Here is a 16474-nt window from a genome sequence, read left to right on the forward strand (position 1 = left end):
TAACGTATCGCTGCGAGGAAGCTGGAGTGCTGCACAATTCAGGTGGGTAAGTTGGGGGGGATGGGAGCACTGAAAGAGGGAGGGTCTGGCTGATGATTTGTTGATTGAGGGACGCTGGACCCAGCGTCGGACAATCTGGTGTACTTGAGGGGTACACGAGTGGGCTCTCCACCTAGGTAAGGTAGGTGGCCGCTGATTACTTTCGGTACGTAACAGTAAGGTGGTTCTCGATACAGAGCCAAGCGGGTGACACGATAGTTTGTTCCTCAGCACGAAGTACCTTGGCCCTACGGATATTTCTACTATTCCTACTCCTATTTTTTCTATCATTACTTCTTATATCCAATATCTTTAGTCTAGAATACGCCGAGAAAGTAATGGGACAGAAATGATGAGAAGAATAGCGGGGTTAGGAATAATAGAGATAGAGCTAGGTACCTTACGTGGTGGGAACTTGGGAGTGCAGTTCGGTGCAGCGCGCCTCACCTCGGTGCCTGCAAAGTCTCACGTCGTCGCCCTCCCGCCCATTCACCCGCTGGAACTCGCAACGGGGGTAACGGGGTGTGACGCCGTAGAAGACGCTGATTGGGGCCCGGCAAGCTTACCACCCCCCAACCCCCATGCCAGGGAACGTGCTGAAGACTTCCAGCGTCCAGTCATTCCAGCATTTCACCTGGCCTCTCACTCTGGGTACGTAGTAGGTAAGGTACGGATAGTGAAAAGTGACTTCCGCTGTTTCCTCCCTCCTGCACATCTTCGAACTCTAAAGCACCCGAGATGCCAGTGCAGAAACGACCAAAACCTGCCTGGGCTGCCAAACTGCCAGGATGGTGTCACCTCCTCCGCACTCCAGCTTGCTTGCCCTGCCCCTACCTTGTCTTTGTACTCTTCTGTGCAAGGAAACCTCACCGAGGTCAATGGTGTATTTGGGATGCGGGCATTAAGTCCGCGGAAGGTAGAGCTGTAGATCTTCAAGTGATCACGTAACTGATGTCAAATTTAAAAACTCTCCCACCTTACCCTTACCCTCCCTACGGAGTACATTTCCTAGGCAGAGTAGACAGGTAATAGAATCCAGTCGTCTAAAGCAGGGTAGATAGCCTATGCGGTTGAACATCTGTCATTGATCCTCCGGCGTATATACGTCGCCGAACAGCCCGCAGCGTGTGCGTCGCGGATCCCTACCGAGGCAAGAAGAGGCATTGGTTTCTCCTGTCCTTGGCGATTCCCGGCGATGTCTCAGAAGGCGGGATTTCTCCCTGTGGCTCGGCACGAAGCGAATGCGTAGAGATAGGCCAGGCTACGAGTAGGATGAGTAGAGACATACATACGCGCATGTACGCCACCGTCATCACATGCTTAGGTTGCTATGTCGGAAGCATCAATATTTGAAGTGCTGGGTACTCGGGCAGTTTCCTGAAATGATTTACTTAATTTCAAATGCCACTGCAGTGCTCCTGCAGAAAATATGCAGCATCGCATGGACCGCTCTATTAGCTTCCTTCGTCCAAGTCAAAGTCACCTACCTCACCAGTGCCTCGCCTCGCCTCACCTACGCCGGAGGGTTGAGATCCCGCCAATCTGGAAAAACGTAGTCCGTACGATCGTCTTCAGGCAAACCCATATACTCTTGCCCAATGTGAGGCAGCACCGTCTCGTAGAAAACCCTGTACGCCTCGCCGCTCAAGTGGAGGCCGTCCGGCAGTAAGTCCGCGAGCCCGCCCTGCTCGCCGAGCTCCGGCGTGCCGAGCAAGGGCCCTCCGGCCTTGAAGTCGGGCGTCTTGGCGACGGCGTGGTCCATGAGAGCCTGCCACAAGTCGATCGAGACCACGCCGGGGACCTCGGCGGCGACGTCGCGAGCCGCTTGGGTGTATCCTGCGCTTATCTTGGCGGTCCGGATCGGCTTTGAGTGGCCCCAGGCCAGATCTAGCTTGGTGATGCGGATTTCGTCGATGGGCGGCGGCGTGACGAGGAGGATCTTGGGGTTATGGGCTGTGATATTGGGGTGCGTGACGATCTTGACGAGATTCTGCTTGTAGTCTTCTAGGGGCACATGCTGGGTTGTCGTATGCATGGGCTGAATTGCGTCGTTTGCACCCAGGAGGACCAACTAGGGAGAGCTAGGTTCAGCATTCGAAGCCCGTCGGCATGCACTTTGTACTGACCAGATACTTCAGCTGCGGTCCTGAAGGTGAAGGAGGGGGAAACATCTCAGGGAGGTATTTCAGAGCATTCGCCGAATTCCAGCCGGAAAACCCACGGTTGACTACGTCGTAACGGCGATTCACATCTTAGACGCCGCGTGTAAGTGTCTGATCCCGAACCCTCGCAACCCAGATTTCGGTAAACTTACGACATTGAAGCTCGGCCTGGAAGCAGAAGCCTTCAAAAGTCACCACGGACCCTTGAAACAGGGAATCTCCAAAGAGCACGACTTGAGGGTATGGTTTCTTGCAATGATTGTAAGCAATGTGAGAGTGCCTTTATCGCTATGGTCACTTACAGCCATGTTGTTTGGTGGCTACTAGGCAATACTATATCGCTACAATAGGGGAAATCGCGACCAAGTTCATGGTGTTAAAGGCTCGCCCGGCTTATATGTGACTCCGTGACCTCGCTGCAGGGAGCCCGAAACACTCCTCCCCTCAATCTTACAAACACCACAACGGAGCCACTCGCACGGCAAAGTATCCCGCCTAGCCGAAAGCACGATATCCTCACTGGTTAGGCTGTGTGAAGGTGCCTGCAGTCTGCGGTTGTCGGCCTATCAATTGCACGAGATGGCCGTACCACTAACACCGAGCTCTGGGAGAGGAGTTGGGTTCCACTCTTTAGACTAACAGCAATGGTAGCGACAGACTGCTGCTGAGTACCCAGCGATCCATGGCCCGTGGCAGGCGTCCGGCAAAAATAAGAGAGTATATGGGTACCCAAACCATCATTCAAATCAATCGTCTTCCTCATCACATCACTCACAAAAGAGAGGCGCATCAGAGGCATGGAGCAACGCCCAAAGCAGGGCCCTTGGCAGTGCTAGGTAACAAAAGTTGACCAGGTGGACTGGCGGGGCTCGACGCCTGTCGATGAGACCCACCGTCTTATCTACAAAGCCGGCGATTCGCTCAATGGCTTATCAGCAAGAAAAAGTCGGCGGAACTAATCCCCGTCAGAAAAAAAAATCCAGAACTCCAGGAAAATGTTGTAAGAGAAAACAACCCCAGTCTCGTTGCTCTCCCCCGCCATTGAGTATTCGATCACTGCGGAATGCCGCAAACTCTCTAGACAATGGCGTCCTCTCTTGCTGCGCAATTGGCGCAGATCGCCGCCAACTCAAAGGCATCTCTGGATGTTAGGGCGCAAAAGGCTGCCCATTCCAAGTCTCTCCTCTTCGAGCCGAGAGTGGCCGCGACACAGAGCTACCAGGCGCTCTACACGATATGTTTGGACGGCTTCGAGGAACTGTGCGAGCTTGATGGCCGTTTCAAGCCGTTTGGCCTCACGCTGTTCAGCGAGCAGAGCATGAGCGAAGACCGCACCCAGATGACTGCCGCTGAGAATACCGAGTTGGACAAGAAGGTCGAGTCCTTCCTGCGCCTCGTTGGAAGCAGACTGAGGCTTATGCCTTCGCTTCGTGCCCTCGAATGGCTTGTGCGAAGATTCAGGTATGTCCAGCCTTTATGCTCGCCGAGATACCCAGTCTAACGCTGCCACAGAATCCACGAGAACAACACCAAATCTCTCATCACGACCTTCCTCCCGTACCACTCGATTCCCGCCTTCGTTACCTTGCTCTCGATCCTGCCGTCCAAGATCCCCCACGAGTACCGATTCTTGAGCCCCTACATCAAGTCCCTCACTTCGCCTCCGCGATCTGTCTTGGTCCACGAAGCGATCCACAAGGCCGGCTTTCTCAACACCCTCTCCGAGTACACCCTCGAGGCCTGCAGGAACCAGCAGCAATACCCTACCTTGATCTCTTTCTGGGGCGGAATCATGACGGAGGCCGTGAACGGTCTTCTCGAGAACATGCGCTCGGGTCGCCAGGCTGTTCAGCAGGACAACAACGAATCATTCCTGCACCGCGTCGGTCCTACCCTCGCCGAGGCAATGACCATGAAGAAGGTCCCCAACATGCAGATTGCTTCGTACATGGCTGTCACCATTGTTGCGGCCAAGGGAAGCTTCGACGACGCGACTCTATCGGCATTCATGGAGCAGATTGTTCACGGCTGGACCAGCGAGACTGTGCGCCCCGGCCTGGTTTGCTTGTGCATCCTCGCGCAGTACCGGTCCGCGAAGCAGCTTTCTGGAAAGGTCACCAAGGCCTTGTTGAAAGTGCAGAACCTTGGAGAGATCCTCGTTGAGCTGGGCCAGGAAAGGAGGGTTGACAAGCTCACCAACGGACTGTGCATCGCCTTTATTGAAAGACTCTGCAAGAAGGGTGATGCTCGGGGGCTGCCAATCATTCGCGTCATCTTGATGAGCAAGATCTTGAAGGGGAAACAAATTGCCGTCATCTTCAAATCTCTGGTCCTCGCTGCTCACAGACTTGACGACGAAGTCGACAAGGACGGCGAAATCCGCAAGGAGCTTGGCTCGACACTGATTGACCTGTCGCGCTTCTCTGGAGAAACTAGCGAGATCATCCGGACGGTTCTCGAGGAGGTCGATTTCGATGTGGAGGAGCTGGAGATGAAACTCGACGTTTCCATTCGCCAAAGAAAGGCCCTGCCCGGAAGCCAAGAAGATACTCAGATGGACGGATCCCAACCCGCAGCGCCGACAAAGGAGAACCTGAGAGAGACTATACAGGAGCTCTCGAGCCAGACCCGTGCGTTGCCGTCGTGCCTCTCTACGAGCACTGGCGACGTTTACGACGAGTTCAGTAGACTCTTCCTCCGGGTCGTGTCTCAGCAGTCTGAAGACCCAACTCTTCTGGCCGATTTCGACCAGCTGCCGTCTTTGAGTCGACGAACGGCAGTTAGCGACCACACCTACATCACCTTCTTCGTTCGCATCTGGTCCGGTCCTTACCCGACTCTGGCTCGCGCCGCCGCTGTTGACACTGTCAGGAGACGTTTGAGCGACGGCGATGGCAATGATCTCGACTTCCAGGCCCTTATCCCCTACTGCCTCGTTGCCCTTGTGGACTCCTCAAAGAAGGTTCGCCGTGCCGCGGCCGAGCTTCTCATCCAAATAGGCCACTTTTTCCCTCACCAGTCCAAGGCCGCCAAGGCTTCTGTCTGGGGTGGCAAGAAGCTTTACGATGACAGCGACAAGGTGCAGTGGTTGGATGCCGACACCGTCTCTCGCCTCCTGCACGGCGTCATTCTCCCGGCTCTGGAGGAGTGCATCATGCATGAGAACCACATTCGTGCCGTCCTTCACTCTACTCTCGACAGCAGCGCCAAGAGCGAGAGCAGCGAAGGAAAGAAGGCACTGAGCTCTTCGGGCAGAGCGTCGATTCTCTCGTTCCTTGCTAGCCACGTCGTCGCAACGCCGCTCATCAGGGTCAAGTCCAACCTGCTCTCGATTCTCAACCGTATCAGGGGAGTATCATCCACCTCTAGAACAAAGGTCCTGCTGCCGGCTTTTCAATGGTGGGCGTCGCTGTCTGTCGAGGAAGCGGACCGTCTCGCCGAGGCCGAGGAAGTCGATCAGTCATTGTTGCATACTACATTTGCCGAGATTGTCGTGCCGAACGACAACGAAGGCCTCGAATGCCTCCTCTCTACTATGAAGGATTCCGCCTCCGCCAAGCGACCGGAGCTGGTCAGATCCATTTCGGCGCGCATTCGTGCTATCTGGGGCTCCATGAAGGCCGACACCAAATTTGACGTGGCTCAGACGATGCTGGAGCTCTCTCAGGCACGACAGGCATCCCAGGATGAGGAGGACATCATCGCTGACGAGGCGGCTGACTTCCTGAGAAATGTTGAGCTCACGACAGAGATCTTGGCTTACTTCCTCGAGTCTATCCAGACCGGCACGAAGCTCATCACCGAGCCCCCTGCCAACAAGCGACGCCGGACCAGCTCCTCCGAGGCCAAGCGGGAAGTTAGCGCTCAAGCCAGTGCTGAGCTTAGCGCAACCCTGAGATCCGTCACCTTCGTCCTCCAGCTCGTTGACGGCTCGCAGCCGGCTACTCACCCCGAGTTGCTGGATAGCCTCTTTGGCACGCTCTCCGAGCTTCAGCACTTCCGTACTGTCATTGGATCAGAGCTTGGATACCTGCAAAACCTGGTGCTTACAAGTTTGATTGCCATGGTCCCTGCCTACAGAGACAACAAGAACCTGAAGATTGACAGCTCAGGAGGCCACGGCGATTTGCTTGTCAACTGCATCCAGAAGTCTTCCAGCCCTATTGTGCAAAACTCGGCCCTTCTCCTGATCGCCAGCCTTGCCACCGCTGCTCCTGATCTTGTGCTCCATAGCGTGATGCCCATCTTCACTTTCATGGGTGCCTCGGTCCTCCGCCAGAACGATGATCATTCTGCTCACGTCGTCAACCAGACTATCAAGGAGGTCGTACCGCCCCTGATGGCGTCGCTCAAGAAGGGCAAGAGAAATCCCATTGCGGGTGCCACGGAGTTGCTGCAAAGCTTCGTCACTGCCTACGAGCATATCCCTGCACATCGCAAGCAGGGTCTGTTTGTCGCTCTCATCAACACCCTCGGACCCGATGAGTTCCTATTCGCTCTCTTGGCTATGCTTGTCGATAGATACGGTCCCAACGACAGCCTCATTGCCTTTGCCTCTGAGCTCCTCGGCGTTTACAGTGCTGAGGTGCAGCTTCAGACCTTGGCTAAGCTCCTGGACTTGATCAGTGACATCTTCAAGCCCAAGCTAGGTCTGTCGGCCACCCTTTTGGGAGTTGGCGAAGACTTGTCAGAGAAGAAGCCCGAGGCCATTGCTATCCAGCAATTGACCGTATTCCCCGCTCTGCTCTCCAGCAGAAAGCTGCGGAAGGAGATCACCATTCTCACCGAGAGGGACGACATGGATTCTTCAAAGATTCGGGACTTGTATGCTATTCTTCTCAGAGACGTCCTGGCCCTTGCGGAGACCGTCAAGCAACAGAAGGCTCTGCACGAGTGCTGCGGCAACGCTCTGGCCAACCTTCTCAACCTCCTCTCCATCGGCGAGTTCATCAAGTCGGTCGAGAACCTCCTGGACCGCACCGAGATCGACCTCCGCCGCAAGGTTCTCCGTGCTCTCGAAGTTCGCGTGGACCAGGAAGGTGTCGCGGATGTTGCCTCCAGGACGGCACTTCTTGCCTTCCTGCCACAGCTCACCGCCGCAATCCGGGATACGGACGACCTCAAGTACAAGCACACTGCAGTTTCATGCATCGACAAGATCGCGGAGAAGTACGGCAAGAAAGACGTCGAGGCTGTCGCGGGTGCCGCCGCGACCATTGCTGGACCCCACTGCCTCGGCCAGCCCGATGTTCGCCTCCGTGTCATGGCTTTGCTCTGCCTTGCCTCTTTGGTTGATGTTCTTCAAGACGGTATCCTGCCTATTGTCAACATTGCCATTTCCCAGGCAATTCTCTACATCGAGCAGAGCGTGGAGGACGACGAGGCCGCCACCGAACTGCACAATGCCGCGTTTGCATTCATCACTGCGCTCGCGCAGCACTTGCCTTACATGATCTCGGAGAAGCACCTGGAAAACATCTTGCTTGCTTCCAACAAGTCAGCCGAAGCCAAACTGGATGGCGAAGCCGACGATGAGCGCACCAACTGTCTCAGATTCCTTGCCAGAAAGGTTGAGGCCAAGACGATGTTGGCCAGCCTGCAGAAGAACTGGATCCCAGCAGCCGAGGCTGGTTTCGATGTAAGTTGTCCGCCGAGAGAAATTTGCAACGCTATATTAACATGCAAACAGGCCACCGACGAATGGGTCGACATCTTTGGTGTTGTGGTTGACAGCCAGCCAAAGACCGTTGTCACAAAGAACGTCACTGCCTTGTCCACGATCCTGCTCAACTCTTTGGACCTTCGGAGACGGGAACAGATCAAGGGCAAGCTCACAAACGCGACAGCTCCGCGTGTGGCCAAGATCGAGACCTCCATCAACGACGTCACGCTCAAGATGATTTACAAGCTCAACGACGCGGCCTTCAGGCCCATCTTCACCCAGATCGTCGAGTGGTCTACGCAGCTGCCCAAGCAAGACGTCACAGGACGTGCTCTGCGTCGCTACAGCGTCTACGGGTTCCTACAGGTCTTCTTCGAGGGCCTCAAGTCCATCGTCACCAACTACGCTACCTACATCGTGGACGACGCCGTCGACATCATCAACGGCACCGACTTGAAGATGCCCGAGCAGAAGGCGCTCTGGCAGCGCGTGCTGTCCACGCTGGCGAGGTGCTTCGAGCATGACCAGGACGACTTCTGGCAGGCGCCCGCCCACTTTAGCAAGGTCGCTCCCGTCTTGACGGCGCAGTTCCTCCACGCCTCCTCATCCATCGACCTGACCGCCGAGCTCATCCCCGCGGTGGTCGAGCTGGCCTCGGCGGCGGATTCGCAGGAGCACCAAAAGGAGCTCAACACGGCCATCCTGCGCCACCTCCGCTCCGAGCAGGCGCCCGTCCGTCTGGCGGCCGTCAGGTGCCAGCAGCAGCTTGCCGAGAAGCTCGGCGAGGAGTGGCTGTCGGCTCTGCCCGAGATGCTCCCTTACATCAGCGAGCTCCAGGACGACGATGACGAGACGGTCGAGCGGGAGACGCACCAGTGGATCGTCAAGATCGAGGGAGTCCTTGGCGAAAGCTTGGACTCTATGTTGCAGTAGAGAAAGTCTAAACCAAAAAATTGGAGAGAGCTACGGGAGCCGTGTGGGATAGTTGCGGACGGAAGTTCGGACAACTCAGCCCCGTGTGCACCTTTATTCGATGCATGGGAACACAAAAGTGAAATTTTAGGGACGTCATTTGGACGATTAGAGGAGAAGAAAAAGCGGGAACGCCACGCCGGGGCCGCCGGACGGGCAAAAGTGGAGACGGGGGACGTCACTCGTTCCGTCGGCGCCGTGTATACTAAGGTCTAAATCTCTCAGCTTGGTGACGTGAGAAAAGATGTAATTGAGTTAGACAAGAATCAACCTTAATTCTACTGTCCAAAAAAGGCCCTCTCCCCCCTCCCTTGAATTCTGTAGATCAATCAACCCGCTTGCCTAGCGAACGAAATAAGCGCATTGACTCAACTGGTCCCAAGACTTTTTTTTTCTGGATGTCAAGGCACCCGGTCCCGTCCCGTCCCGTATTACCTCACCTTAGGAGTTTAGTACACGCTCTTTGGCAAGTCTCCGATACACCGAGCGCCCTCGACACTCCGGGCTATTATCGTGCCCACCTTTCTCAATCTCAACACCGCCCAAACGCCTAACGTTGAGCCATCGGATTTAACCCACCGCCGTAGAACGGCCGTAGAAACGGGTTCGGAGGACTGGGGGAGTCAGAGTCAGAGAAAAAGGAGTGGGTTGGACCGGTAGAGTGAAAGGGCCCTTTGCGGTTGTCTTATTTAACCAACAACTGGACCCCGTTTTCTTTACCGCTGACTTTTAGGTGGTGTGATTTCAACCCCATCATGGCCTCATCGAAAGTTGCACAACAATATTGGAGGAGCCTGGCTCGGCCCGGACTCGGACGCCGGGGGCCGGCCGGGACGGCGCTGCAGGTTGAGGCTCTGACTAACACGAGTCTCGTCAACCAACGCAACAGTACGAGTTCCAGTTCACCAACAGGTACACATGCATCTCAGTTACTTCCTACTCCCCGAACCTTCCATACTCTCATCGCGCCATTGGAAAGGAAAAACTCCCACTAACACGAGACCCGGCAGAACCAAAACGTGAAAGAGTCGTCGTCCTAGGCTCAGGCTGGGCAGGCTACGCCTTCGCCCGCGACCTCGACCCCAAAAAATACGAACGCATCCTCATCTCCCCGCGCTCCTACTTCGTCTTCACACCCCTGCTGGCATCCACCTCGGTCGGCACACTCGAGTTCCGCTCCGTCCTCGAGCCCGTCCGCCGCCTGGAACTGGATTCGTTCCACCAGGCCTGGGCCGACGACGTGGATTTCGCCCGGAAAGTGATTCGCATCGAAAAGGTCACGTCCGAGGACGCCACGTCCAAAACGTTACCGGCTAGGGATGTGCATTCGCGGGCCAAAGGGGAGGTGGTCGATGTCGCGTACGACAAGCTTGTTGTGGCGGTGGGGTCGTATTCGCAGACGTTTGGGATCGAGGGGGTGAAGGAGTATGCTAATTTCTTGAGGGATATTGGGGATGCGAGGAGTATTCGGTTGAGGGTGCTGCAGTGCTTTGAGAAGGCGGATTGGCCGACGACGACGGATGAGCAGAGGAGGAAGTTGCTTCACTTTGCTGTTGTTGGTGGAGGCCCAACGGGTATCGAGGTGAGTTATCCAGCCTCCTTTTCCCGATTATTCCGTTACTCATTTCTTCTGCAGTTCGCAGCTGAGCTCCACGACCTAATCCACGACGACCTCTCCAAACTCTACCCGCACCTCATGGAATTCGTCGGCATCACAATCTACGACATCGCACCCAAAGTCTTACCCATGTTCGACCAGCAGCTGGCCTCCTACGCAGAGGACCTCTTCCGCCGTCAGGGCATCAAAGTAAAAACCAACCACCACCTGCAGCGCATCCGCCCGGACGAAACGGACCCGCGCGGGGCGCTACGGCTCAAGATCCAGGAGCACGGCGAGGAGGAGGTCGGCGCGGGGATCGTGGTCTGGAGCACGGGGCTGATGCAGAATCCGCTTGTGCAGACGCTGATGAAGAAGGAGTTGCGGAATCCGAATGCTGTTGTTACTGCTGCTGCTGCTGCTGCTGAGGGTGAAGGGCAGAGTGCTGGTGGTGGTGAGATGGTCAAGATTCTCAAGGCGGAGCGGAGCGGTGGGATCGTTACGGATGCAAATCTGAGGGTACGACTCGACGATCCGAAGAACGAGGGCGCCGTGCTGCCGGACGTGTACTCGATGGGCGACTGCTCCGTCCTCGAGGGCCAGACGCTGCCTGCTACGGCGCAGGTTGCGAGTCAGCAGGCAAAGTACCTCGCCAAGGCGCTCAACAAGGCGGCGGCCGGGCCGGAGGGTAAGCCGTTCAAGTTCCGGAATCTTGGGGCGATGGCGTATTTGGGAAGTTGGCGGGCGATTCACCAGAGTTCTGCGGATGAGTTGAAGGGGAGAGCAGGTATGTTTACTCAACTCTTTGCATGTGCTGAGACTGGATGAGCTAACGGGGATGTCGTACAGCTTGGATTCTGTGGCGGTGTGCTTATTTGACTAAATCGATGAGTATCCGGAACAAGATTCTGGTTCCGGTTTACTGGTTTATTACGTGGGTTTTTGGAAGGGACATTTCTCGATTTTGAGCGTTGTGCGATATGAACGCGTGTGCGACTAGAGGTCGCTCTCAAAGGGATCATCTTGGATTTTTCAGAAGTGGATGGCGACTGGAAGAGGATGTACGATGTTGGCCAGGACAGGCCAAGGCAACTCGCCTACACAGAGATTAGCGATAGACATGGACAAAGTAAGGCGACTACCTCAGGGATGATAGATTAGAGGGGGTAACCCGGGCTTCCAGCCGGCATGTAAATATAATACCACGTACTTCTCTATTAGGCTCAATGTGATTATAGCAATCCGCAAGGCTGATACCCAAGTGTACTTGGACGTTGCAGCCACCTCACATCGCATCCTTTCATCCCAACCATCACCATCCCCTTCTGAATTTACTCACTGCCCGCCGTCTCCATACCTCTATCATCAATGAATTTGCTCGATATTACCATGAAGAACTGTGACGTAACGGGGAAAGTCCTGAGTGAATTGCCCCGCTTGTACAAGTCGCGAGTTTAAGCCTCGTGAAAAATCACTAGCATCGTTATACTTGAGGAATAAGAACCCCACAGTGAGTTTCGCAGTTCCCCCGTTAGGGGGGCCGAGCCTTTGCATTCTTGCTACACATTGCCAACGATGGATGGTATCGGTTTCATCATCAAATTACTCTACTACTTTGTGATTAGAATAATAAAATACTGTCCCTCTTGATTTGAAGCTTCAATATGCAAAGATGGAGAGTACGGAGAACAAACCTGTGGCTGTAGGTGGCGGATAGTAATCACGATAAAGGACCACCACTGCCATTGATTATTCTCGGATTCTTCTCCAATCAGGGCAATGAATGTTTGACACAGCCTAAATTTCATGGAGACTTGCATGTTCCTTCATTGCTCTTCGAAATTGTACCATCTAGAATGAAAGCAGATAGCTAGATGTTGATTAAGCGGGAAAAGTCAGTACTCACGGTGTTGGCTGCATAGATTGAGGTAGATAATAAATGTTTATTCATTATTCATGAGGATTGTACATTATGTACTTTTGCGCAGAAGTCCATCGCCATATCTAACCATCTTAGAACTGAGGGTATCCCGACTGCGAAACGAAACGAGTGCCATTCACCCCCTGGATGCCCTGGCCCTGCTGACCGGCAACAACAGTCGCCTCACGCACGGCACGCGAGACGGTACCCCTAACACGACCCTCCTCAAGCACCAACAGACCACCGATAGTGCATCCGCCAGGCGTAGTGACCTTGTCGCGAAGGAGAGCAGGGTGGTCACCGTTCTGAACCAAGCCCGCGGCGCCCTTCATAGTCTGCGCCGCCATCCTCGTGGCCTCGGCGCGGGGCAGACCCATAGCGACGGCGCCGTCGATGGCGGCCTCGAGAACCAAGGAGAAAAAGGCCGGGCCGGAACCGCAGAGAGCGGTGCTGACGTCCATGTTCTCGGCGGGCAGGTAGACGACGTCGCCGATGCGCTTAAAGATCCAGGTGACGAGGTTGGCGGCGTCGCGGGGCAAGGGGTAGGTCGGGGCGCCGATGACGGTCATGCTCTCGCGGATGAGGGAGGCGGTGTTGGGGAGGGCGCGGATGATGCGGCAGCGGCCGTCTTCCTCGGGGTCCTTTGTCGGGACGGCGCCGTGGAGGATCTCTTCGAGGTGCTCCTCTGTGAGGCCGGCGCAGATACTGATGAGGAGCTTGCCGTGCAGGGCGCGGGTCATGCCCGGTTCGCTGAGGACGTCCTTGACCATGTAAGGCTTGCAGGCGAGGATGACGACGTCGGATTGGGCGACGGAGTTGACGTTGTCGTTTTGGACGACTTTGAGGATGGAGGAGTGCTCCCACAAGGCCTTCTTCACCTTTTTGGCACTGTCGGAACGGCGGACGCAGGCGATGAAGCGGGAGGGCAGACGGTGGGGGACCTCGTCGCCTAAGGGTGTGGATGTGCCTGACGCCGAGGGGGTGTGGAGGGTCTGAAGAGGCTTGGGAGCCTGCATTTCCAGGAGGGAAGTGAAGATGCCGTTGAGGATGGCGATACCCATGGTTCCTGTTGAGAGTCAGAATGTTTTTTTGTTTTTAACTTCATTATGAGTATGAGTGTTTTTACATACCGCAACCGAGAACGGTCATGGTGAGCTCCGAAGAGCTGTGATCTCCCATAACAGACATGATGAAGAAGCAGTATGAGAGAAAAGATGAGAATGCGGTGTAAGTGATGGATTTCTACCGTGTCAAGGATGCTGCCTCTACCTTATCATCCAAGGAAAAACACCAGAAAAGCAGAGAGGATATGCAAAACGAGTTCAGTTACGGAGAAATGTCTCTTGAGCGCAAGAACAAAGTTTATCAAAACAGAGATTGGAAATGAAGGCTGAGTTAAAGAGTCCCCTGGCCAATATTATCCACCTCCTTTTGCAGAAAAAGAAGCTCTCCACTGTTCCGATATCGTCCGTCCACAGCTTTTCGTCCACTGAACTTGGCTTTTCTTCAGCGCTAAGCCCAACTCTGCTTAGCTTGCTGCTCCCTTTATTCGCACAGGGCGGACCACACCAGAAACAGGGAGAACACTGACAAAAATGGAGGCAACAGCACAGGGTCCACCTGTGGGAAACTTCCCCAGCGAATTTAGTCGGAAAGAGGTGACAGCTCGGATTCGGGTACATACAGTACGTGAGTACGGATACTCCGTACCTACACTACCTAAGACAAGCCTCAACTCAGCCCCAGCATCACCAGCCGCTTTTCAACATCATCCCGAACTCTCAACCCCCGACTTCAAGTCGTCGCCCGATCCAAATTGAGATCAGGACCGGGACCGAAAGTCCGCTGATATCACCATGGCGGATCCTTTTGAGGTTCGAATGCGCTTCAGCAGCTCGCTGCAGCACTTGAATGCCTCCGTCACTTCTGCGCAGAAAGCGGCCCAGTATGCCCTCAAGTACAAGGATATGGACGAGGATCTGCATTCTTGTATTCTGGAGCAGTTGGAGCGGGTGAGTTTGAAGTGTATGAGAAAAACGATGAGACCATGGCTGAATGATGCTCGTTTAGAACAATATGAATACACGCGCCAACATCATGTACTTTATTGAGCATTTCCTTGAGATGGCTCAAAAGGACAAGCACATGGACTACGTCCGCATGATGCAGCGCGACATCATTCGCATCGTCGACGCTGTTGCTCCCGATGACGGATCCGGCGCTGCCAACGTCAAGGTCGTCCGAAGAGTGAGTTAGCTTTGTTCCAAGCCGTACCGTCGACATGTGTAACTGACATGAGAAAAAAAAAAACCAAGGTCCTCCGAGGTCTCCAAGACAAGGACTTCCTCGAAGCCCGCACAGTCATAGAGATTGAAGAAGTCCTCAAGGAGCGCGAGACGAGCGCCCACGACGCAGGCCTCTCGTCCCCCGTCAATGGCGATGTCGAGATGGGCGACGCGCCTCCCAGCCACGCGATCCCGACTAATGGTCGCGGGGGAGCCCCGCGCCTGGAGAAGCGCCAGATTGAGCAGCGCATCGAGGAGGACCGCGAGCGCCACAAGCGGCTGCGGGAGAGCATATGGGCTATCCCGCCGCAAGGGAACGCCGAGATTGACAAGATTTGGGATGAGACGAGCGATTTTGGAGATGACGACCATATCCTGGGCGAGGAGGAGTTTGCCGAGTGTTCTCAGGCTATGAAGCACTCGTGTCCTCCTAAGCCGCCTGTCGGTCCTGCTAGTACGCGCATTGCGAATGGGAAGAAGAATTGAGTAAAGGGCTTTCCAAGCTACGAGCATATCTTGGCGTTTCGGGGAAAAGGGAAAAAAGGGCGTTCGAGGGTCTGGTTTCGCGACACGACAAATACCACAGGTAGCACCAGGGTCAGTGTTTTCATGAACGTTAGCCCAAGTATCTTTTTTTTTTCTTTCTTTTTTTGGGCAAGGTAGCTTGAGGCAAAGTCTAGAATTGCAAAAAGGAGTTATTCAGTATGGCAATACAAAAAAGGTGGTGTATGTCTTTGTGATAATATTGTTACATGGGTGTTTATACACTCATACACGTCTGTCTAGATCAATCCGACTCCAGATGTCCGACAACACAATGCTCCCCCCGAGTTTTACATCTCCTCCCAAGGAGAGGGGCCGCGCTCCAGCAAGTCTACGTCAGCCAGCACAGCCTAACCGGCCATTAGGACCATTTTACTCCATGGCGACGGTGGCGCCGAGCTCCTTCATGGCGGCGATGATCTTCTCGGCCTCGTCCTTGGCCACGTTCTCCTTCATCAGCTTCGGTGCGCTCTCGACAAACTTCTTGCTGTCCACCAAGCTCAGACCCAACAGGTTCTTGATCTCCTTGATGACCTTGGGCTTGGAGCCGGCCTCAAAGGCCATGAGCTTGATGTTGAAGACGCTCTTCTCGGCGGCCGCCGGTGCGGCCTCCTCAGCCTCCTCGACAGCGGCGGGAGCTGCTGCGGGGGCGGCGGCGAAGCCACCGACGGGAAGATCGGGAATGTTGAGCTTGGACTGCGATTTGAAGTCGGGTCAGCATTCGGCCCATGATGATCCTTTTTCTAACCCCCTACGTCCGTCCCTATGACGAGTCCACTTCTTCAACTAACCTTCAAGCTTGAAACGAGGTCTGCCGTCTCGAGGAGAGTAAGGGTGCTAATCTGGTCGACAATGGCGGCGATCTTGGGGTTCGTAGGGGCAGCGGCCTCGGTCGAGTTGTACCTTCGTGCGGTTGCGGGAGTTCGGGTCTGGAAGAGGGATGTCGAGGCACGCAGCGAACCAGAGGCACGAAGCTGACGGGCGCAGCTCTGGGCTGCGTATCTGCAAGAGAGGGCCATTGTATGCCTGTGTGTGTGTGTGTGTGTGTTGAGGGTGGATATGAAGAAAGTGGGAGGAGACGAAGCCAATTGGCGTTTGTTGGAGCGGAGCGGGATGGTCGTCGAGATTCGAGATTCGGCCTCAAGCAACAGGGAGGAGGTTCTTTAGCTCGGGATATCTTCTGGCTTGAAGTTTTTCGAGCTCCTGCGAATGAGGTGGTTCCAGTCGCGTGAATGGTGCAGAGTCGTCTCCACTTTGATTGGTTCGGGGGCTTTGTAGTGCCGCCTTCCGCCC

General features: G+C 55.0%; 6 protein-coding genes across 6 annotated transcripts; 3 read left to right on the forward strand and 3 right to left on the reverse strand.

The window, feature by feature from the left end:
- Positions 1-1552: 1552 nt before the first annotated feature.
- BDP55DRAFT_723826 (GDSL-like Lipase/Acylhydrolase) lies at positions 1553-2509 on the reverse strand (the record flags this gene model as incomplete). The annotated part of the gene is made up of 4 exons (XM_060578801.1): positions 1553-2110; positions 2166-2290; positions 2354-2450; positions 2504-2509. The coding sequence occupies 4 exons, from the start codon at positions 2507-2509 to the stop codon at positions 1553-1555; spliced, it is 786 nt and encodes a 261-aa protein (XP_060434896.1).
- Positions 2510-3285: 776 nt separating this feature from the next.
- On the forward strand, positions 3286-8796 carry BDP55DRAFT_723827 (BP28CT domain-containing protein; the record flags this gene model as incomplete). Its single annotated transcript, XM_060578802.1, has 3 exons — positions 3286-3662; positions 3714-7839; positions 7891-8796. 3 exons carry the CDS (start codon positions 3286-3288, stop codon positions 8794-8796), a joined length of 5409 nt encoding a protein of 1802 aa, XP_060434897.1.
- A 794-nt stretch (positions 8797-9590) lies between these two features.
- On the forward strand, positions 9591-11400 carry BDP55DRAFT_690175 (pyridine nucleotide-disulfide oxidoreductase-domain-containing protein; the record flags this gene model as incomplete). The annotated part of the gene is made up of 4 exons (XM_060576832.1): positions 9591-9747; positions 9846-10417; positions 10472-11219; positions 11282-11400. 4 exons carry the CDS (start codon positions 9591-9593, stop codon positions 11398-11400), a joined length of 1596 nt encoding a protein of 531 aa, XP_060434898.1.
- A 1045-nt stretch (positions 11401-12445) lies between these two features.
- Positions 12446-13541, reverse strand: BDP55DRAFT_690176 (pyrroline-5-carboxylate reductase; the record flags this gene model as incomplete). Its single annotated transcript, XM_060576833.1, has 2 exons — positions 12446-13419; positions 13484-13541. The coding sequence occupies 2 exons, from the start codon at positions 13539-13541 to the stop codon at positions 12446-12448; spliced, it is 1032 nt and encodes a 343-aa protein (XP_060434899.1).
- Positions 13542-14006: 465 nt separating this feature from the next.
- Positions 14007-15334, forward strand: BDP55DRAFT_646287 (CTD kinase subunit gamma). The gene is made up of 3 exons (XM_060573694.1): positions 14007-14365; positions 14424-14600; positions 14669-15334. Exons 1-3 carry the CDS (start codon positions 14210-14212, stop codon positions 15122-15124), a joined length of 789 nt encoding a protein of 262 aa, XP_060434900.1. The 5' UTR covers positions 14007-14209; the 3' UTR covers positions 15125-15334.
- On the reverse strand, positions 15335-16386 carry BDP55DRAFT_646290 (ribosomal protein L7/L12, C-terminal/adaptor protein ClpS-like protein). The gene is made up of 2 exons (XM_060573695.1): positions 15973-16386; positions 15335-15877 (listed from the first exon to the last, which is right to left on the reverse strand). The coding sequence occupies exons 1-2, from the start codon at positions 16198-16200 to the stop codon at positions 15554-15556; spliced, it is 552 nt and encodes a 183-aa protein (XP_060434901.1). The 5' UTR covers positions 16201-16386; the 3' UTR covers positions 15335-15553.
- Between the last annotated feature and the right edge of the window lie 88 nt (positions 16387-16474).

This window comes from Colletotrichum godetiae, assembly GCF_030913485.1.
Source record: "Colletotrichum godetiae strain CBS 193.32 chromosome Unknown BDP55scaffold_4, whole genome shotgun sequence".
Lineage (NCBI taxonomy): Eukaryota > Fungi > Ascomycota > Sordariomycetes > Glomerellales > Glomerellaceae > Colletotrichum > Colletotrichum godetiae.

What these genes read in the sequence shown, in the direction of transcription:
- BDP55DRAFT_646287 (XM_060573694.1), top strand. Translation starts at nt 14,210, where the DNA reads ATGGCGGATCCTTTTGAGGTTCGAATGCGCTTCAGCAGCTCGCTGCAG. An exon ending in TTCTGGAGCAGTTGGAGCGG is followed by an intron (nt 14,366 to 14,423) that starts GTGAGTTTGAAG and finishes ATGCTCGTTTAG; the next exon opens with AACAATATGAATACACGCGC. An exon ending in ACGTCAAGGTCGTCCGAAGA is followed by an intron (nt 14,601 to 14,668) that starts GTGAGTTAGCTT and finishes AAAAAAACCAAG; the next exon opens with GTCCTCCGAGGTCTCCAAGA.
- BDP55DRAFT_646290 (XM_060573695.1), bottom strand. Translation starts at nt 16,200, where the DNA reads ATGGCCCTCTCTTGCAGATACGCAGCCCAGAGCTGCGCCCGTCAGCTT. An exon ending in ACCTCGTTTCAAGCTTGAAG is followed by an intron (nt 15,878 to 15,972) that starts GTTAGTTGAAGA and finishes TTCAAATCGCAG; the next exon opens with TCCAAGCTCAACATTCCCGA.